The following is a 22,884-nucleotide window of genomic DNA, read 5'->3' on the forward strand; positions in this document are numbered from 1 at the left end:
AAACCTGCAAAACACATTCCTGCAGTCTTCTAAGATGAAATTGTAAAACTGGACTATTTCTAGTATGAAATCTCAGCTCCAAAAAGATAAAAACTAAATATTTCTATACAAATGCTATGAGTAGATGTCATACATCTACTGAATTGTAGTCACAGAATTTTGAGACAAAGTATTGTATAAATCTCTCAAATAACAGAGATGAAGTTGAGGCAGGTAATATGATGAGGGATTTAAAATACTGACATGATGATTTTGAGGAATAAGTGAGTATAATAAAGGAAAAGGAAGGCTGGAATATTATGAATGGATTTTACTTAAATCTGTTGTGAGATATGGGTGGAAATGGTGTATGATGGACTTTACACAGAAGACTGCTTTCATTAGATCATAGGTTTATATAGTCTGTGTACAGTTCTGCATGCTTCACGCAAAGCCATCTGTTTGAAAATGACCAGTATTTATTGATCTCATAGTTGGGAAGATACAAGTTTACGTTTTGAAAGTTTTTGTATGGGCACTGAAAATGAACCTTGAAAGAAGAGACAAACATTACATGATGAAACAAAGTAGATTTTAGTTTTAGTGCCCATTCGTTACTCGGACCAACAGTAGGTAAGTATGAAAAAATATGTTCTCTAGAAGTAATAAAATTCTAGTCAGTTCTAATTCTGCATAACTCCCCCCTCAGTTTTGGCTCAATACAATGATTTGTCGAAACAGAAATGTTCCATGGCAGCATGTCTGTTTTGATACATTTTCACTGAAATACAAAAAGGTTTCACTGAAACACAGACCATGCTAACCAGTATGCAGAGCAGATTTCCATCAGGTATTTGACTGCTGTTGAGTGGAACCGATGTCTCTTTCATTCAGCATCTGTCATGGGTCCCAAGACACATTTTGTTTTGAAATCATATGATTTCTCAAAACTTCTGTCCCTTTGGTATTTTGAAAAATACAGTATGTTTCAAATTGACATCAATCAAATTCCAACTTGTTGTAATTTCCTGCAAACCAGAAGCTCTAAGATTTGGCCATCTTTATACATAGTTTTACTCTATTAAATTATTGGAAGTTTGTTTGTATGTTCATTGTGCTAAGGGGCTTCAATCTGTGCTCCAGTGAGTTCAGTACAAACACAGAAAGGACTCAAATTGCCAGCAGGCTAGAGTGATACAATGAAGGGAGAAGGAGAGACAGCTGAAAAAGTAGGCAGTAAAGGCACATGTGATCTCTCTGTAAACCAAAGATGAACAAAAATGGAAAGAACTCATTATAAAATTTTTTTACCACTTTACTAAAAATATTAACAATTAGTAAAAGTTTAGAAAAAGTACTATAAGGAAAATTTTGGTTTCTCCCCAAAAATAAAAAAAAATAGTTGAAAAATACTGAAGTTGTGCTATCTAATTGAATTTAATTATGCTAGTGTCTATGAATGGGGGCAATTTTTGATCACATAATATTTTAGATAGCTTTTAATGAACATCATGATTACAAAAGCAAGGAATTATGAAGTGAATGATCAACATTTAAAAGCATCAAGAAAAATTATGAACTGTCCATCTGAGTAGAGTCCAGTCACTGCCTTGGCTAATATCTTAAGGCTTATGCTTGTGACATGTATCTATTCACTAGAAAACACCATAGCTCATTATTTCCATTGTCCTCAAAAGGAAATGCAAAACTTATCTTCTTTGAACACAAAGCAGAACCAAATTCTGACATTCTCACTCTGACTAGAAGCTTGCTCCCCTCTTCCCTTCTCCTTCCCAAGCCTTCCTGTGTCTCTTTCCTCTTGCTCTTTTCTCTGTGTGTCCTTTTTAATGGCTTCTTTTTCCTCTCTCTTTGAGCATATCTGTAATTGCAGTCTAAGATAGTAACTCCCCTGGTATTTACCCAGGTTCCTGAGTGGATATTACTGGTCAGGATAAATTCTAGATGGTCAGAGTCTATAGACTTAAAGATAGCTTGGTTTATGTCTATAGGTGTTGGAATCACATTCTCTGACAGAAGCACTTAAATAAACCTTTGTTCCATGGGCTCTTACTTGCAAAAGGTGGCTGATGACTTAACTTCAACTTTCTTTTGTGGAGCAGATCCAAAGAGTAGACACAGAGGACTGTCAGCAGTCAGGCAAATTTCAATAGCAGCTGTTATGTAGCACATTTTGTAATGGCTACCAGAACTCAAAGTCAGAACAGAATTTCCTGATATTATCATACAGGCACCCTGAAATTCCAAATGATCATAAAATATCACTTTTTGTTACACAATCTATAGAACTCAGCAAATTTTTATCTCTGTTTTTGATAAAAATGAGGTTTGGAAGCATAAAGTTAGTTGATAGTTGTTAAAATTATAAATAAAAACATCAAAGCTGGCTAAGAGACATTGGATCTATCCTTATAGACCTTGTTTTTGAAGTTACTAGGCATCATCTTCACCGAAGAATGTGTAGTTCTCAGCACTGTAATGTTGCATCTAGAGGCAACCCAACAATTACATTTTGTAGACAAGGCAACAGATCACTTAGGAACACTGGAAAAACTGTGTGTTAAATGAATTCCAGAGACAGCATCATTTTTATTTTTATTTCTATGAATTGTTCAAGATGTTCACATTGGTCAGTACAGCTCTGTATACTGTGGGTCCTAAAGAGCTCAGAAACTGATTTTCTTCATTCTCTGCCATTGTAGGTGAGGTTAGCTCAGCAATAGAGAAATGTTCTTTCAAAATTAAACCAAGGTTTTGGTAATATGTAATGTGTAGAAGGCTGTGCTTCCCAAAGAACAGAGTTTGTTTTCTTTAAGTATCAGAATAGAGGTCATAGGTTTATACAGTCTGAACAATAGGGATGTGTTTTGTTTCACTGTTTTTATTGACTGTTATTTACACTTTATGACATTTTTTAATACTTTTTTTAATACATGTTGGTTTGAAAGCATTATCCAAAGCAAAAAAATACTTTTTCTTTAGTATAAAATGACTAGCAAAGCCAAAAGTATCTGTTGTTTATTTTCATGTTGTCATTTTATCCTTTTTGGCCCCTAGGACACACACTTCTATTTGATGTAGATGAAGTACCTTCAAATGCAATATTTTATTACAATCTTTTTTTACCTTATGTTTGTCAATATTAGTTATTCTTGCTTGCCAATTAATTCAGTTACAAGAGTCATCCTGTGTATGCATTTGTTCATAGTTATTTTTATTTTTACTTCCTATTGACCAAAGAAAATATTTCCACCTGTTAAAATAGGAAGAGAAAGAAGTCATTTCCACTTGTGAGATTATTGAGTTTGTAAACCATTGTGCAGCTTTTTTCTGCTGTAGGTGTCTGAACTACCAAATCTAAACTTCATGTATATATTTGTGTATATTTAGTGCCAAGGTCAATAGAGCATCCTAACTGGGATTGGAGGACAAAACCGGAGAGCCATGATTTTGATGAACTAAATCATATTCTTCAAGAGAGCAAAAAACTTGGAAAAGCCCTTGAGAATCTGTCTCGCAGTAAGTTGATTGATTTTAGTATTTTAATATAACTGTGCAGCCTGAATTGTAATATGGAAATATATATCAAGTAGGCGGTGTTCCATTCATTTAAGTTTACTGACATCAGCAGTTACATGACTGTTGATGACGTTCACAGAATGTCTGAGATTGATTTAGCAGTTCTAATGCTGACTGAATCTACTTCCCCTCCACCTCCTTTTTTTTTTGTGTTAATTTTCTGTCAGCTTAGTGAGCTGAATTAGCTCACAAAGAAATCAAACACCAGAGCTGCTATAAGGAAAATAATGGGAACATGCAGCCTTGAGACTGTTCCTTTTGGTGGTAGCAGTTAGACTGGTTTAACTGCTTGTGACACCTTAACCGCATTGATGGGAATCAGACATTTCATGGAAGAACAATTAGGTATTTTATGGCCTCAATCCCAATTCCTTACAGTTTTGAAAAGCAATTCAAATAAATAATTTAAAGCATTTCAAATAAATATGCAGAAACGTGGCAAATAATTATTTCATTAAAAAAAAAATTACCCCTTAAAAGACGATCAAGCAGGCGCAGTATTTAAAGACAGCATCCTCATGTAAGGAGTAGCTCTGAGAATTACTGGGTAGAATATGATGAAGAATAGCCTTTTCTCTCAAACACTACTACCAGCTAGCAAAGTGTGAAAAGTATTCTTCCACAGTACGTGAAAACTAAGTATGGTTTGGTCTATGTGTCTGGGTCAGGGAGACATTTGAATGAGAAATATTTTCTTTCTCCTCTCATTAAATTTTATCCCTGGCACCTCTTGATTCATGGAAGAAATTCCAGATGGTGTCATCAGAAACAGAGCCGAATGAAAGATGGAAGTTCTGTTTTGTGGAGAATTTTGAGCTTTGGCATTTTTTCCAAATTGGAGGGAAAAAAACAAAAATGTTTTGTCAAAATTTCCCGAATGTTTAAGGTTGATCTTTTATATTCTGAGAAATTTTCCTATTTGTATTAATTACAGTAGTATAGTTACAGGGCTCTTCTCAATTGCATTTCTAGTTAACTGGTCTATCTGCCTTGTATTCTCTAAAAAGCTGAAACCACTCCTGATTAGGGTCTTTGATATGCAGCCCTACCATTACCCAGCAGTATTACTATGACAGGTGCAAATGAGTCTGTCATTTCCAAGCCTTTCTCCTTTAGAGACTTGTAACCAGGCACATACAGATTCAGAAAGAACTTTTTTCAGTTTCAGAACTGGAGATAACAAAGCAATTGGAAGCAGTTCAACAGTAACAGCCTTTATCCAGTCTTTAATCCTATGTCTTTGTCTTCCCTTGTGACTATTGTGTAGGTTCCATTGAGCTCAGGCTTCCTTACACCTGAAATACCATTTGCAGTATTCTGTACCACTGTTTGCTAAAGAGTTTTCCAACTGGTGCGCAAAACATTGCAGCTCTTTTGAGCCTAACACTTGGACTGGAGGTGAATATACCTGGTCAATCTTGCTTGAGCCAGATTCTTATAGAGTTATTTCACAAATGAAACATTCCTCACTGTTTCTTGCTTAGTACTTGATGTTTTTTGATGATACATTATCTTTTTCACTGTCCTTTCCTGTGGGTTTGTCCCTAATGATTTGCTTTGATTTAACTATTATAAGGTGAATTAAGGCTATATCAACAAAGTAGGCTAAGCTGCATGAGATAACTGTAAAAGTTTTACTTTCCCTGTCTCTTACCGTCCTGTTCTTTTGCCAGTTTGCCTCCATATTTCTTCAGTTTAGTGCCCAAAACTGAACAGATGATCACTGCAGTTGAGACTTTGTGTCCAAAAGGAGCAGAAATAATTACACATCTTATGTGTGACACTTCCTGTTAATATATTTAGGATTGGCATTTTTTTTCTTTTTTTTTTCAGCAGCATTGTGTTGTAGCTCATGTCCAGTTTGTGTTTACTCTAACCTCTGGATACCTTTCTTCACTGCTGCTACTGACCAGTTATTACAGTTTTATATTTGTGTGATTCATTCTTTTGGCTTGTGAGACATAGTGCTTTGAACTTGCTTTTACTAATTTTAGCTGTTGTATTCAGGCTGTTTCTCCAATTTGTCAAGATAATGTGGAACTTTAATCCTATCCCCCAGAGTGCTTTAAACCACTTGCAGCCTGATGTTACCCTCACTTTCATGAGTGTGCTCTCTATTTCTTCACCCAGATCATTAACGGAAATATTGTCAGACCTCTGCATGATTCCATTTCAGATCTGACAGCCAGCCCTTGAAAACTACCCAGTAAGTGCATTTTTTCCCTCCAGATGTTTATCTATCTTGTAATAATTTCACCTAGAATATAATTCTCTAATTTGTTTATCAGATTGTCATCTAGGACAGTAAACAAAGCCTTATTATAGTTTAAGTATTTTACATCTACTTCTTCCTTTAATCCACTAGGCAAGTTTCCCAGTTGAGAAAGCAATTAGACGAATTTAATGTGATTTGTTCTTGATAAATTCATGTCTGCTGCTCTTAAAACCTTTTCTATCCACTAGATGTTTATAAATTGTTTATTTAACAATCTTGTTGAATATTCTTGCTGCTGTCAGATGTAGGCTGGCTGGTTAGTAATTCCCAAAGTCTTCCTTTTTCCCTTTTCTTAAGAAAGATACAGTATTTGCTCTTTTCTGTCCTCCTTCATTCCTGAAAGACAATTGCTAGTGGTTCGGTGGTTTCTTCATCTAGTTTGTAGGTACTTTAGAGCGAATTTCACCAGGTTCTGTAAACTTGAATATATCTAACTTTTCAGAATATCCTTCAGCTTGTTCTTTCCCTTGTCTGGCTTGCAATTCTGCCTCTTAAAATAAGAAGTGTTAAGCATCAGGTCACAATTAACCTTTTTTGCAAAGACTGAAGCAGTGAAAGTATCCAACACTGAGATTTCTTTTTATCATCTATTATTTGCTTTCCTTCTCTTTGATGTAATAGTTCTGTATTTTACTTTGTTCTCCTTTCTTAGTGTATATGTAATATCTTTTCCTGTGGCTTCTTTTTGTTCTTTAGTAGTTGTTACTCATTTTGCACTTAAGCCATTTTAATTGTATCACTTAAACATTTGCATCAGATTCATTCAAAACTGTATGTCTTTTTCCCCCAGTTTTTGTACTCCTGATTTTTCAGATCATTTCAGGAAAGAAATCCGGTCTGTGCTGTCACTTCTTCCATATTAGGATGATATAAAATAAAAATTAAAAATGAAAAAAATGAAAAATTTGAAGGGAAAAAAAAGTGTAGTTTTGAAAATAAATCTGGTCTTACCATGCCCACAAAGGTACAATAGAGTTTGCACCTAGCCAATGTCTCAGAGAGGTTCAAGGAGAGACACTTTTAGACCTTTAAGAAGTTTAAGGCATATGAATCTAATTTTGTGCTGGACTCGAACACAGCTGAGTGGTAAGCATCCCATATGGTGGATTTTGCAAAGACTGTGACACAGTCTCACAGCTACCTTCTCCAGTGTTGCTGATTGCTTTGGGCATGTTGGTCAGCCCTTTTGATTTTATAAGTATGTCTGTAAAGCATATGAGTCTAATGCTACATTTGGTACTAACCTTGATTCCAAGCAGTATGGGACAGGCAGCTGGCCCAACAAATACTTGAGAGTGTGAATAATCACAACATAGCATCAATGGCTTTTTACAGCATCCTGTGATCTCACTCTTCAGTATCTGAACAGGGAAGAGTACAGCATAAAGGCAGACTTTTGAAGTTAAGTGAATTTTCCATCAAGTCCTGGACTTAATTTCTGTTTTTAAAGGTATATTTTGGATCTTGCTGTAAAGTTTCCAGGACTGCACAGCCTTCATTGCCTGCTACGCAGCTGACACATCCTGTGATTTAAACTCCAGTTTCTATTGCTTCTTTCTCTGTGCATGCTGATCTCTGCTTTTAGAGAAACTTGTGCACTTCATAGAAAACTAGAACTGTCTGAAAGCTTTGGCTGGTGAGACTCAACCACTTGGATGTTTGGTCTGTTCTGTGTTTGGTCCTTCTAGTGACTGAAACTGAAATTACTTATATTTAGCACCCTCCTTCCATGCACAATTCTCAAGACAATATGTGACTAATTTTGAGTAATCCTGTACTCCAGTAGGTCCAGTGCATCTCAGAAACCAAGAGTGACTTCACGCTCAATGTTAAAATTATCTTAAGAGATAAAATGCTGGAGAAGAGTATTGCTGTAATTGTAAGCTTTGGAGCTTGGTGACTTAAGTATTCCACTTCCCAGAGCTCCAGCAATATGGGAAACTTGGGTTTCATTTGCTTCTCTAATGACTTGTGATGATTGTAGTGTATTTTCAGCCATCAAGTCAACTATTTAGGAGAGATTTTGATTTATGAAACAGCATACAGGTATATACTGCATCTCCCTGATGCATGTATTGTCGTCTCCAAATACAAGGTGTGTCTCCTTTATTGCCATCATCCTTCTTCCTCTGCTGGTCACAAATAAGAAAAGTTCCACCCTGTTTCAAATGCATGCTCTTCTATTTCCTGTTCTGGCCTGAATTCCTTTTGAAGAAGAATTAAAAGAGCATTAAAGCCTCCTAAATAGCTAAGGATGTTGCTCATGAATAGACCTGTCTTCTTCCCCTGTCCTGCTAGGATGAAGAGGTAGATAGCAGGAGATGTAACATAGTAAATTATGAGATGAGTGTTGGGAAAATTGAGGATTAAATCAGCAAAAGCTTGCTGCAAAAAAAGTGTGAAGTCTGACTGCTTTGTGAACCATCTTTGCATCTTTTATTTGAACAGTTAAGGATGAAAGTGCATACTGAATATGTATGCACATTGGACTTCCTATTTAAACACGCTTAACAACATTTGATGATATGTAATGTATTGTACTGTGAGACAGCTATGTTTTTCCATATAATTGCACATAGCCTTTCAACAAACACAGATAACCAACATTTTGTTAGTAACATTTGAATCCTAGCTGGGGCCAGGTGTATATGACAAATTAAAGGGGAAGACACAAATTTATGATGCTGACAGTTCAGTGGACATCCTAAGGTCAGCAAATAAACCAAGGATAGTTGGAAACCAATCCAAGTCAGTCTGAGGGAACCCCAGAGATAGAGGCGTCTAGATATAATCAATAGGAGAAAAGTATTCTGTTTGTTCCTTAACTTGAAAGGGTACTAATCAGTAATCAGTAAATAAGAAAGCCAACGATGATCTAGTAGGAAATATTGTAAGGAAGCACAAAGAATGAAAGATCTGGAAATCCCTTTGGAGTAACTCTAACAGGTACTTCTCATAACGTTAGAATCAGTTGAAGGTGTCTGGTTTATACATAGCTTAAGACAGACAAGTGTGAGCTTACCCTTTTTAAAAAAAGAATAATATAATAAAACCCAGGACCATATCTTCTATTTCTCTTACATAGGGAGGAAGATAAGTTTTGAAAACAAGAGTAAAAATTCTTGTAACAGTAAGGATAGAACTAGTTCAAGAATTGATATGAATACATAAAACAGACTCCTAAAATCACATTCTCTGTTTATGGATAAATCTGCAAGTATGTGGGGTGTGAGAAGATTAATATGTGCATCATGAACTGCTTCAGTACATTTAGCTCTCTCTGAAACACATTAGGATGGGTTTTCCCCATACTAATTTATAAACTCCCTCACTAATAAAATTCTATGTTATGGGAACTTATTAATGAAATACATACAGGTTATGGAATGTATAACTGAGTGGAGTGCCACAAACATTTATCACAGACGTCTGAATTTTCTCATTGAAACCAGGCATTTCTGATGGTGATCTGACTGTAAATGCACATTTGCATGACATGTAACTAGAGTTTTGTCAGTCACCTCATGCTGGAGGCATTGTTTGAAGACGTACTTTTTTCAGCCAGACACAGTTATTGGTCTGAAATGCACTTTAGTCTGTAAAAATGACTTACCCATGATCAATTGAGCATCTTGCTCTAAATGTGCTCTGCTAATTGAACCACAAAACTAGTCATCAGCATTCTGTAAAGTTTTTTTCCTTTCTTCTGTTCAGGCTGAACTTTAAAATCATGTTATGCTTGTGTGAGATCAATGTTTGTTATTTATTTTGAGATTGACATTTTTAGATAAGCTCAATCAAACCTTTAAAGAGGATAATTTTATCTCTGTACTGCAGCTGTTACATGATACTGCCTTTGCTCATACTATCCATTTGCTTTTAGTGTGATATATGAGTAATAATACAAAATAATATTTTCTGAGATTGAAACAGGAAGAGTGTGGACATAATTATCGCTGTTCATTTACAAAGTAGGGCTTATATCGCAGGGAGATCACTGTGACTTTTATTGTAAGTATTTCTTTCCTATATGCTTTAAATTTTTAATTACCTTTGCTGAGGTATTTGCCATTTTACTCTAACCTACTTGTAAGTCTCAGGACCAGAGTCTCTTTCTGAGTTATAGTGGTCTTTTATGGAATGGTATTTGGCTTGATAAAAATTTCCCTAATGCTGTTGCAGAGGTAGGACTTGTGTAGCTAGCATTGCAGATGGGACTTTCTATTCCTTAGAAGAAGGGGATTGACATTCAGGAGGTAGCAGAAGGGTGGTGATTTCTTGACTCCATCCATGGTGGCCAGCTGTAGCGGGCTACCCACCTTAATCTAACTTTCCGTAGTGTGCACTTTTCCCTAAAATCAGGAAGCCTGCAAGATTCTACAGTGTTGCTTCTTTTTTGCTGAGAAAAGCAGGACCTTGGCATAGCAGAGGGTCTGGGCAATAATATTCGGTGACTACTTTGCATGTTGTTTTTCTTTGTTCCCTGAGTTCATTGTTCCCCAAAGTTAATCCTCCACTGGAGCCACTCACAACTTTGGATATACAAATGTTGCAGGTCTAAAGTATACATTGGCTGGGGATTTAATTAATTTTATTTTTCTTAAAGTCATCATGGTGAGGAGAGATTAAATCCGTGTTTCCTATGTCATTCCTAGATAGTGACTATCGTGTGTGCTGATATGTTAATGAATGATGCCTTGTAGATGACAGTGTTTCCCTTGTTATTGTGTGGCTAAAAGTTGGGAAAAATCTCATCCTAATTCAAGATGGAAACCCTTGCAGAAGCTCAGTACAAAAATTTGTAAAATATTGTTTATAATTTAAGGAAATATGCCCCTTTCTTTTCTAGCACCACATTGAGGTTTCTATTCAACATGCCTTCTCAAAAAATCTCTGAATTATTACTGGAGAAAATAAGGCTTATTTTGAAAATTGTAAATGACAATGTAAATAAATTAAATAATATAACAGTGTCTATTATGGCAGCCAATGACAAATCTCTTACAGTGTTCATACACAGAAGCAACTGAACTGGTTCTTGTATACATATTTTCCCAAATCAGGGGGAAATGCCTTGTTTGCTACAGACAAGGCCAACCATTTTACATCCTTTATAATCCAAGGATGGTGTGGAATAAGCAATCTCAGTGTACACTGTGTTTGCTACATGGCAAAAATAGGCTTGTGCACACAGGCACAGGGGCTAGTAATTTATGTGCTGTCAACTACAGCATGGCAACTATCTTGTGGACAAGGTTTGGTTGTGGGAAGTTCAAGTAAATCTAAGATGGCCTGTCCCACCAGTAAAGAAACATAAGCTTCCCCACAATTACAGTGTATAGGAGAATGCATAGGGGCAATTAGCTGTGGGGCAGTTGATATATGGTAAAGTATTTCTGTGTCCACGCTCAAAGTTGCAGTATTAATAATGGTTGAACAATAATGCTCTTTGTTTCTCTCTGCAATGTGGTACAGAACCTGTGATGCACTGGGAGGCTGGGGAATCCAGCCGTCCACAAGTCCCCTCGCCTGTGCTGATCCTGAGAACGTTAGTTGGAGTTGTCTTGGGGTTTCTTAGTTCCAAAACTCTTTACGTCAAAACCAGAATGCTTTGTTTGGCACATAGGAAAACTGGCTATTGGGAGCTCTGTGGCCATCTTCTGGAAGTTTAGGAAAATGCATCAGCTGTTTGCAAGTCCCACTGAACTAACTAATAGTAGTCTGGCATATATTACAAGTAGTAGCGTTTTATTTTCTTACGACTAGGAACGCATTAGACTTGTCAGATATATGTTTGTGCATTTACAGAAAAGTAGGTCTTCAGAGAAGAAAACAACTAATGTTTTGTTACTCTTGTGTTACCTCTTTATATAATTAATTAAAAAAGAGCAAATAAAAGCAGAAAATGGTAGATTTCTCTGAAGTTTCACAACTCTCATTCTCATCAGAATTCTTATTCTATATTTTCAGGTGTGCATAGCATATGAAGATGTTGCAAGTTCTTCAGCTAGTGTAAAGCTCATCAGGAATGATGCAGAAGGCAGGGATTTTGAGACTTCTTGCCATTTCAAACAGAGTTGAACTTGTACAGTACCTAGTATTTGAAAATTAATTTTCTGCTACTTAATTTTAAGCACCAAAGTCTAAAAATCACTCTCCACAGATGAATACAGCCAATGAGTAGAAAGGCACTAGTTGTACTTGTTGCAGGAGAGGAGCAACAAATGAAACTCTTCTGCTGAGACCTGTATATAAAAGAGCTAGGTGTCTTTAAGACTGATAGAACTGTTGTTAAAAATGTTCATTTTTCTTTTGAGAGAGAGTTCACATCTTGGTCAGTTAGAAGTTAGGCGGTATTTCTCAAGGACAAGATTGTTTTTACTGTGTGCTAGATCTTTCTTGCAGTCAGAGAGTACCTTTTTCTTCCACATCTCAAAAACCAAGCTATTGGCAGGATAAAAGTGTTCCAAAAAAAAAAAAAAAGTGGCTGGGCTAGCATGAGCAGCCCCACTCCATATTTGTTAATGGTCACAGATGGTGGTAGCTGTGACTGTGGAGCATTTCTAAAGGACTGTGAGAGCATGTTCAGACCAATTACTTTATTGTTTCAGCACCCTCATAGAGCAAACAGTCATTACGCTCAAAAGTAGAAACAGTGTCCTGGATCTGTCTGTGTAATTCACCTGGTATCTAAGTGGGCTAGGTACTTGTGGTGCCTGATCAAAATTCAACACTCTTAATTAAATGTAAAAGGGAGGATTTTAAAAGGCAGTTAGGTGCCTAACTAATTCCCGCTGTAAACCTTGCTTGTGAGCCTTAGTTGATGGTGGCAGGCAAAACACCCCCACTTAATCAGAACACTACAATTTATCATTGCAAAAAATAAGAACGGTAGAACTATTCTATAGTTGTTAATCATATAGTATGATATAAAACCACAGTGAATGACTGTTGAGAAACAGCTGCTGCAAGAGAAGGAGCAAAGTACACTCATTTATTTCTGAAGGATTCACGTTTGACATCAGAAAACTTACCCCCCAAAAAGAGAGAACTTTTGGAACCATCCCCTTCCTATCTGCTCCTCAGTGCCTTGAGGCAGAGCGAAGATGAAGCAACCCTAAAACTTCCATCCTTTACATTCAGCATTAACTGATTGCATTTTAACTTTAAATGCATTAACTGATGGAAGTCACAAACAGTTGTTCTTAGTAATTTACAATATAACGAATCTACTGGATTCAAGATTGAACAAACTAGGTACGTCAGTTTTTGTGGTATGAGAGTTTGTTGGAGATTAGGATTAAATTGTAATGAAAAAAAGGCCGCAGTCTGAGTAAGTGGACTAAACTGTTGATAAAAGTTTGCACATTTTTAGTGTATGGACATTTTACCTAAACCTGAACTATAACCACTTTCCATTTCAAGTAATTTCATGGAATAGGTTGTCCCTTTGTCTCTGTAACAGCCTGTGTTTTTACAGTGATATTTTCTTATTTAGACTATATAAAAATAAATATATATGTACACATATTATTATCTTTATATGTTTGTATATTATATAAATAAATCTATTTTTCCTCTCTTCTGTTGTATGAAAGCCACAGAGAACTGGAAATAACTATACAAGGTGCAGAGATTACAACCAATTATTTGTTGTCCAATAATAAGTGAAAAGAAGTTTTTTGAAAAGCACGGTTCTCTAAATTCTAGTGATTCTATGAATCTATGAAGCAGTGATGATAACAACCACTGTTATCATTACTTTGCAGAAATTAATGGTTTTTAAATTGTCAATTACTACCATAAAATGAAATAACTGACAGTAACCTATTTTACTATGAAAAAATCAAGAGTGTGCCAAGAATTAAGGGAGTAACAATTACCCTACATATCCCTGTATGGTAATTATAGGTATCAGTTTCTCTACTTGCATCTGAATTGTCAGGATTCTGGATTAAGAGCTTTTTTTCTTTTTTTAATTTTATGGTAATATATGCAATGGGTAGCATCAGATTAAATTCTGCCATTCATTCTCATATTAGTCATTTCAAGTTTTTACTTGAGAAATCATTTTGTGAAAACTGGAGCCGATATTATTCACCTGTGATCTGCCTGCAAAAAGACCTTACTCTTGTGATATTCTGTCTGCTGCACAGAGGTGCAAATTCCTGCTCCTCTCAGCTTCACCAATGCTATTTTGTCAGTTTGCCAAGTGTGAAAGAAAATTGATAGGAGCGGGCACGCACCAAGCCTGGCGCAGTAGAATCTTGGGAAAAAATGGTCTGCTTTTTTACTCCCAGCTGTTAATGGGCTAATTTATCCTGATCTCTTCTGATGGAGTTGTGTTAGTGTTAATGGGGCTCAAGCCATAACATAAATATCTGTATGACTGACAGCATGGCAAATCCTGCCTCTGTAAGATTCACCATGCTAAGATCATTCTAATAAGCTTCTTATGAAATTTCTTCCTTAGAATCCTCTTTCTTTTCTCTTGATACCACATCAGAAAGAGATATATAAAAAGAGATTTCAGGTTTGGTCCTGTGATTGCAAATATAAACATTTTCTAAACTTTTTTTTATTCTGTTTTGGTAAGATATTCTCAGATATCTTGCTATCTGTCTACATGCTTGTCTATGAAATATAGTTAGTTTTGGTTGGACGCTTCAATTACTCAGCTTAGTTTTCTGTAAAATTCAGAACAATTTCTGGTGTACTGATGGAACTTGCACAAAAAAGCATTTTATTAAAAGCACTCTTATAGATTATGGATGTGTATGTATATGCAACTTAATCAGAGAAGTTATTAGTGCTTTTGGTCAAAGCATATAGTGGTAGATATAGTTTTCCCCATTTCCCATTCCATGCTTTCAGTACTGTTCTTTGATTACCAATATAGCAGCTGAATAGTGAAAGTATTTGGCATGTTTTGGAATGAAGTCTGCAAATGGTAGGGTTACCTTTCGTAGTTCAACATGATATCCTTTGCCATAATTGAAAATAAATATTTTTAGCAAGTTAATCAGGGTAGGAAAAAAAGTGCTCTTGCTATTTATACTTTAAATCTTAACAGCCATTCTGTGTTCTGTAATGAGTCTGCATCTTTCCTGACCAGTCTGATTATGAGCTCTCAGATCTCAAAGACCCAGTCCCAGAGGAGGAAATGAAAGTAGAAGAAAAGGGGACCTTCTATCTGAGGAAAAAACTCATATCGAAACAAACAAACAAAAAACTTCTAAAAATCATGGGAACTTCCTGAGAAAAGATAGTTTGCCTGTTTGGAGAGAACATCTGTGGTTGTGGATTGTGGTTGTGGATTGACTTTGGTTATGAAAAAAACACCCCATGGTATGCAAATCTGGTTGTTGTAAATCAGGTATTCAGTGAGAGATAAAGAGAACCTCAAATTAAGTTTTCACTGCCTCAAAGAGAGCATTTAACTGCTCTCTAGTAAATGCCCATACAACTTTGGGGATGGAAGAAATTAGCTTTCCTAACACATTAATGTCCTGTTGAATGACTCAGGTTGGTGCAACTTGCTGATGGATGCACTGTATGGATGTTAGTGCAGTGTTTGGAGTAAATAAAACTCTTAAGTTTTTAAAAACAGATTAATTTAAAAACAGATTAATTGCTGTGGGGATTGGGAGGATTGGACAAAATGTATTTTGTTCAATATAACCTACTTTATAAATGATGCATGATTGAAAATATTCTTTTAACTACTGGCATATTTCTTTTGTGTTGATCAGGTCTTAAAATGCTAATTGCAATTCTGTTAGTGCTTTGCTGTTTTTAAAACAAAAACCAATATAAGGAAGTCATCTAAACTCAGAATTAGCAACATACAGCAAATGATTGGCACAGTGATTAAAAAAAGAATTAATGTAGTTATGGTATACCAAAAATGAGGAATAAAAATGTTCTAGAAATAAGCTTGTACTGCTGCAATCTTTAGTATGATTTTAGAAAGATTAACTCTCGATTCAGCTGATATTACATATTCTGTAATATCATCTCTTGTGTTCCTTAGAACAAGGTGTCTTGATAACACCATATGAGTTAGAAAACAACTTTTAAAAACATGTTCTTCCTGTACATGTGTGCTTCCGCACTTTACTTTGACTGTCAGGAGATTCTTTGCTTTGCTTTTTGAATGGAAGTTCTATCCTAGAAATGTTTCTTATCAAACCTGATAGGAATGTTAGCAATGGTTTGCTTTCAGTAAATCAGAATTTTCAACATGAAAGCATTAAATATATGATTACTTTATCATGCCGTATGACATGGCTGAGGCACATATATGTGTCCTAAGTTCTGAGACCAGCTGTGCATATCTGACGTGCCACAGGATAGTCACAGGTAAAAAAAGTTATGTGACTTGATGAAAGCAAACATAGGAAAGCCTCAGGCAGGCATCAACAGAAAGGACAAAAGAAGAGCAAATAAACAAGGTCTTGTTCAGCAGATTTAGAACAGCTGTTTTGCATTATGTTAGGAAGTTTTACTTTGAGATTTTCTTCTCTTTAGTTTTAATTCTACTGGTTTTCATAGAATTATTTCTACTTTGAACCATGGAAAAAGAAGAGTCATGCCTGTGTTGCCCTGTAATTGCAGGATACTATTATGTATGCTGGTCAGAGCGAGATTTGCATAATTATGTGCCCATTTGTAAATATTAAGTTGCTTCTTTAATTTTCGAAAGCAGGTACAAGTATACTTCTGCTTATCATCACTTTACTAACACATCTGCTGTTTCCATTTCCATAGTTTTTTTGAAAGTTCATTTTGATTATATTGCAGCTGAGGAAAGTTAAAGAGTACATTGTTTGTGGGCAATTTCACTAATGGAACAAAATATGATAGATAGTATGGTTCAGCTGTGTGCAGAGAACAACGTGTAAACTTTTCAGATTAAACATTAGTTTTATTTAATGTAATAAAATATTTCCAGAAAGAATATTTCTAATTTTTTTTAAATCTGCTTTGTTTTCAGGCATTGCTATTTCTGATGAACTTGATAAGGTAAGATTCACTGTATGCCTAATGAACAGTAAAAATAGACAGATGGTAATGGTAATTTTAGGCAATGAGAACTAAATCTCCCTGTCCTGGCTTACATACTTCAGTTCTGTTGGGTTCAGAGGGAATTTGGGTATGGAGAGCTGTTGAGTAAGTACTGTATGTGTGGATACATTAAGAGCTTAATCCAGGATGGGCTGTCAATTGTGGAAAAAAATCTCATTCAGTTTAAAAGACCCTTAACGAGGCCAGGTGAGTGCTTCTGAGCTTGATACCATCTATACGTAACATCATCTGTTGGGTTAGTTTAATGGTATACTGTTGGGAACATTTAGCTTTAAATGCTTTTAGTTCATGAAGTCAGGTTATTGGGTAGCTTCTGCATAATTACCTTACCTCAACTATTATGGTGCATGAAATCTTTAGAAATATTCTTCGGTCTCCAGATCTGATTAGGAATGCACAATCCATAAAAATCAATCTTCATTTCCTTGCTGAATGCAATATGTAATGATCTCTTCTGTTTTGGTCCTTTTGAGAAGTTACATAGTTAATGTGAATTTAAATTTTAGCTGTAATGAACGCTATGCTGAAAGAGTAATTAAGCTAGTTTTTCAGAGTTCCAAGGATACAGAACACCTTTCTCTTCCCTGTTCTCACCACTGAACAGCAGTTCTCTTTTAGTACCAAGAATCTGGGGTTATTTTCTTGGTATCAGAAATCCTTACTATCAGGGAAGAAAGATTAAAAAGTGTGAAAGGCACAGGACTAATTATTGATACAGGAGACAATTTTTTTCCCTGTCTTTCCTTTCTCATGGTAAATGAGGGTGCCATCCTTTCTGACACCTGCCTATGCGATACCTCCAGTGGGTTCTCAGGAAGGGCCAGTCGGAGAAGGTTGATCACCGCTACCATACAATCCTGGGCATATGGGGCTGCCACTTCAAAACGATGACTCAACATTTTGGCCTTGATCTTGATATATCTCATTTTTCACACTGAGTGGATAACAGAATCTAAGCCTTCCTTCCTACCATTTCTTCAACTGTGCTCAGAAGAGTATGAGAAATACAGTTACAAAAGCCCCTCCATTAGAACCCTTACCTTGAAGAATGTTTACAGACAACTCATCTTAATTTGATTTTGTTTAGTGAAAAAAAAATGAAATATCACTGTTTTGTGGGAGGAAAAAGACATTTTGGGCTAGAGCCTGTTATGACATGCTTCTTCCATTTTTTGGGAGATATTTCTCAGTGTTAAAACTCTTTTTAAAAGATGATAGTCTTGCTCAAAAATCATTCATGTTTTTAAATTCAACGATTCTGTGTGAAAATTGAAGTGGGGAGCATTGCTGGTGAATTTCCTAAGCGCCCAGACTGAGCAAAGAGTGAATTTTATTTTTGTTACCACATTATTGTATTGTTTATAATCTAAAATGCAAATATTTATTATAAAACTTGTTACATGTTTTCAATAGCATATATTCTCTGGCACCTTTACAGTAGCGCATCTACTTTAGCATCCATTTCTGATGAGAACAGATAAAGTGAATGTGCTTGAAATCAAACATTATTTGGAAAATAAAAAAATAAATATGGAGCTCTTAACGTTCTTGTTTTTTCAGCCTTGTTTTACAGGCTTCCAGGATGGATTCACTAAAAATATGTAATTTATAGTCACCATTGTCTTAGGGGAGCTTCACTACTATTTCTTGTCTTGTCCCTTAGGGATTTTTAATGGACACAAAAGGTACTTCTGTATCGAGAGATAAAGCATAGCCAGGACCATTCTGTGGTATGGAACAGCCTAAATTCATGTTGTTAAGCTCCCTTTACAACAGGGCAGCTACGTGCAATCGGCCTCCTAGGAATGATCCCTTGCATGTGCTAACTCCTGAACTGCACCTGTGACTTGTTTGTAAGAGTGTTATTTGGCTTAGGCCAAAGAAGAGCTGGGGACTGATAGTGATTTAGCAGTGTATACAATTTAGTTTCATTTCACCTGGGCATATCCTAGGCATTTTTTTTTTTTTCAGGTGTAAATGTAGCCAAGTTCATTGTTATTCCCTTCACAGAAATAGCTGCTGATAATACAGCTTCCTTATCTAGGCTGCAGCAGTACTGAATCCTTTCTCAAAATACATTCTAATCTGTGTTTTGGATTAATTGTTTGGCCCTTCAGGTGCATGTGATGGGTCTAGAACAGCATGCCCAAACTTGGCGTTGGATTCTGTTATAAAATTGGTATTGCTTGGGTGTCATGAGAGACATGAAATTAAGCACAGTAAGAAATTCTTCTGCACACTCTTCCTTGCTTAGTTTTTCTGACAATTGGGAATGTTCTTGGGAATTAGGACAGGGCCTATAATCTTGCTCTCTTGCAATTTAGATTCTGAATCCAGAGAAGATAGAGAATGCGTATGTATATTTCTTTATTTTTGTTTCCTATTATGTGTGTTTGTAAAATAGCCTCTTTCTGGCAGCAGTAAACTCTAGCTGCCCTTGTCAGGGAAGCTTTAATCAATAGCGTTGGCTGATGTTCCTCCTCCAGATAATCCAGTTAACTACTTACTTGCTTAGCTACTTAGTTACTTACTCAAGCATTTGGATTTGGACAACCAGTTTGCTCCCAATTACAATCACTTCTGTGGAAGGGTGTTTCATTTAAATGGAGTCTTGTCAAATGTCTGCTATTATTAGCTTTGTGCCAGTACTTCTTAGGATTTCAGTTAAAGACAGAGAAAATATAGGACAAAGAAAATATAGGCAGACAAGGTCAGTCTTTCAGTCAGAAGGGAAGTTTTCAGTTTGACACAATTTCATAACATTTCAGAATTTCATTGAGATCATTGCAAACAAAAATCCCTATGATTGCTGCAATTAAAACAGATTTATTATATTGTTTTCCTCCTCATTCATTTTATTTACTTCAGACTTTTAATGTCTGGTGTTCTATTTCTCTGGTGATTCAGCCTCCTTCTCCACACCCTGGAAACCAAATAAGATGAGCAGCTGACACTGCAAGTACTGTGTGTACAGAAAGAAAATGGGGAGACATGACTTGTGACTCACAGATTTTAAGACTAAAGTGCAGAGTTAATGTAATACAAACTCCTGAACTGAGTCACCCTCTTTACCACTGAACAGGAACTATTTGTGAAAGTGTAGAATTCCTAAAGCTCCTCAGTAATGTCAAAAATTTTTGTTAAAGAGGCACAGAATTTGAGCTAGGATGTTACCTTTGCTGTGAAAATTTATGAAATTATTGAATTGAAAATTTATGAAATAGTTAAAAAACTATAGAGGAAAAAAAAAGAAATTTGTGAGGAGTTTCAAGATTTTTCCCAAGCCTGTTAGGACACTTCCCTGGGAAGTAGAAGTTCCAATTCACACAGAAGTGTAGAAGAGCCGTACTACTGAAGCTCCTACGTTCTAGGTGAATGCTCTGACCATGGGACTACTGGATAAGGGGAGTCCTAGGCGAAGATATGCCTCCTCTAGAATTCGCTGCCACTGGAAGACCCAGTTTGTCTGTATGTCACAAAGTAAATTGTAACATACATTGCGTTGTAGTATATCTGCACTGTAAGATACATAGCAATAAAATGTAGCTGGGATATTGCAGTGCAGAAATATGTTTCAAATGGTATTTATACAGTTGTACCTGTATTAGCAATATTTCTGAACGAGACTATACAAAATATGGAGTCAAACCCCCTACCTCTTGACAGAGTCAGAGACTGACTAAATTAATGATATTTTAAAAAAAAATTTAAAGGGGATGGGTAGGGAAAGGGTTATTCATCTTCTACCCTTTGATTCTCTAAAGAACACTTTCTAAATGTTCCTGCAAATATAAAGGGTAGACACATATCCTTTTAAAATAAAATCTAAGATTTTCACATAATCATAATATTCCATGTATTGGAACTTGACTGAAAATACTTTGTAGTGTGAGACCTGTCATACTACTGTGAGATTTGTCTGGAATTCCAAACCATTTCTTTCTTTCAGTCACTTTAAACAATAACAGGAAGATACCAAGGTATCAGAGATCCAGGATCAGACATGAGTGAATATGATATAATACATCATAACAGATTTTGACCCTCAAGCTTAATATTAACACATTTTTTCTATGCTGTGTCTAGGGTGTACTTTCTTCTTACATGTAGTAAGTAGGTAGTACTACAGTGAACACTGGTGCTAATTAATAAAATAGAGGAAATATCTAAGTCATCAAAAAGCAAAATTATGCTCACCCACAGTTTTTTCTGACTGTGGAGGCTCCCTCAAAATGCACACATGAGATCAGGAACATGGAGCTTTTTAAGATATGTTTAAATCAAGGGATGCATAAATATTGCTGTGCTCCCAGGAATGGAATGCATACCCAAACCACATCTCAACCCAACACTGAGATGAGATTCAGCTGTCTTCCCCTTCTTCTCCTGATTGCCACATAAAGGAAACTTGAGCATGTCAAGTTGGTAGCCACTGATGTGGATGATAAATGGACCAGGACACTGGAGTGCACTATAAAATAATCCTCTAGATTCATTTCAGTGCAGACTTAAATACCTACTTGTCCCAAAGAAATTTTTGTGTATACCAGTGTCACTTTCAATCTCTTCTTGTATTTATGGGGATATAAATTGGAAATTGGTTAAGATTCTAAGGTTTATGTAAAAATGCATGTATAAACTTGACTGTGACAGAATACTACATCTGAATTTGTCAAAGCTGCTGAAGTAAGGTGCCAAATAATGGCATGGTGTTCTCAATACAGCCTTCTTTGATTTTCCATTTACTGTTCTCACTGTGGGTGAAAGGAGGAAAATAAATTAGGTCATTGAAATTGTGGAGTATTAATCTAACAATATTCTAAAATCTTGGCAAGGGAAGGTAGTGAGGCTTGGTGAGGCAAGACATGTCTTTTTTACACTTCTATTAAGTAGAGCTTGAAAGCACTATTATACAGGATGGTCTAGTCCCTGCAATGTCTAGAAAAGAAATCAACCTAACAAGGATAGACACAGCATTGATGGTTTACTTATTCATATGCTGTTAGCACAGTGTACAGTGTCAAGGAAAAGCTGTGGTTCTGAAAAAAGGCACGTCTTCAGGTGCTCTTCACTTTCATCTTAAGGGACTAACAGCTTTTAGCATGAATGAAACTGCAAATAGGTGCAGTTTTAACTAGCACCAACAACTAGTTTTTATTCATTGTTAGAAATTATCCTAGGGAAAGGGAGGAGAGCAAACACCTAGAGTAGCAGGAAAAAACTTCAGAAGGGGCCAAAGGGTTCTTACTTAAACTAACATTGCATCTTCTGCAATGGTGGTATTTTGTGCAATGAAATAATCTTCCCAGCTCATAGGCACGTGATGGTAATCAGGATTAGACCTATCGAGTGACAGGGACCACTCTCATCTAATTTACATTACCTGACTATGACACAGCACAAGCAGATAAGTAAAATGTATATTTTAACTACATAAAAGAAATACACTAACGGTTAGAAATCCTAAAACCTCTGAAGCCATGCTCTTTTCCTCAGATTTCTCTCTTCTGTATTAGCTTCAGTCAGTTTTCAGTGGTCATACTGTTAACCTCATGTTAACCTTGCAAAAAATGGACATTGTGTGAAAAGTGAATTTAGTCAAGTGATGGAGGACTCTGAACAAGCATACAGGCAGTGGAGTGGTAATGCCCTCAAAAGCACATCACAGAAAAAGACAGAACAGAAGAACAAGGGTGAATGAGCCTAATCCAGGGTCTATTCTATATTTGCCTCTGTCAGATAAAATTTCTTGGGGTTCTGCTGAGCGAAAGGAAATTATAGCATCTAGCTAGAGTGGGATAAATGTGTTCATATAAAAATACTTCACAATTTTTTTTTCCGTTTCAGGAGTAGAGGCTTCTGTTTCAAACTGTGCTTTCAGCATGATCTGAATTAATTTAACCATTAGTAAGAGACTTTAAAAATGTTTTTTTTTAGGAAGATAA

At 36.0% G+C, this 22,884-nt stretch overlaps 1 protein-coding gene across 1 annotated transcript in view; it reads left to right on the forward strand.

Annotated features, from left to right (window-relative positions):
- Positions 1–22,884, forward strand: part of C2H8orf34 (chromosome 2 C8orf34 homolog) — a 148,738-nt gene that overhangs the window by 35,016 nt on the left and 90,838 nt on the right. The window contains exons 4-5 of the mRNA XM_013942798.2: positions 3,388–3,516; positions 16,848–16,876. Of these exons, the coding sequence (XP_013798252.2) occupies positions 3,388–3,516; positions 16,848–16,876 (158 nt within the window). The remainder of the gene's footprint in view (positions 1–3,387; positions 3,517–16,847; positions 16,877–22,884) is intronic.

Source organism: Apteryx mantelli, chromosome 2, assembly GCF_036417845.1.
Source record: "Apteryx mantelli isolate bAptMan1 chromosome 2, bAptMan1.hap1, whole genome shotgun sequence".
In the NCBI taxonomy this organism is placed as follows: Eukaryota; Metazoa; Chordata; class Aves; order Apterygiformes; family Apterygidae; genus Apteryx; species Apteryx mantelli.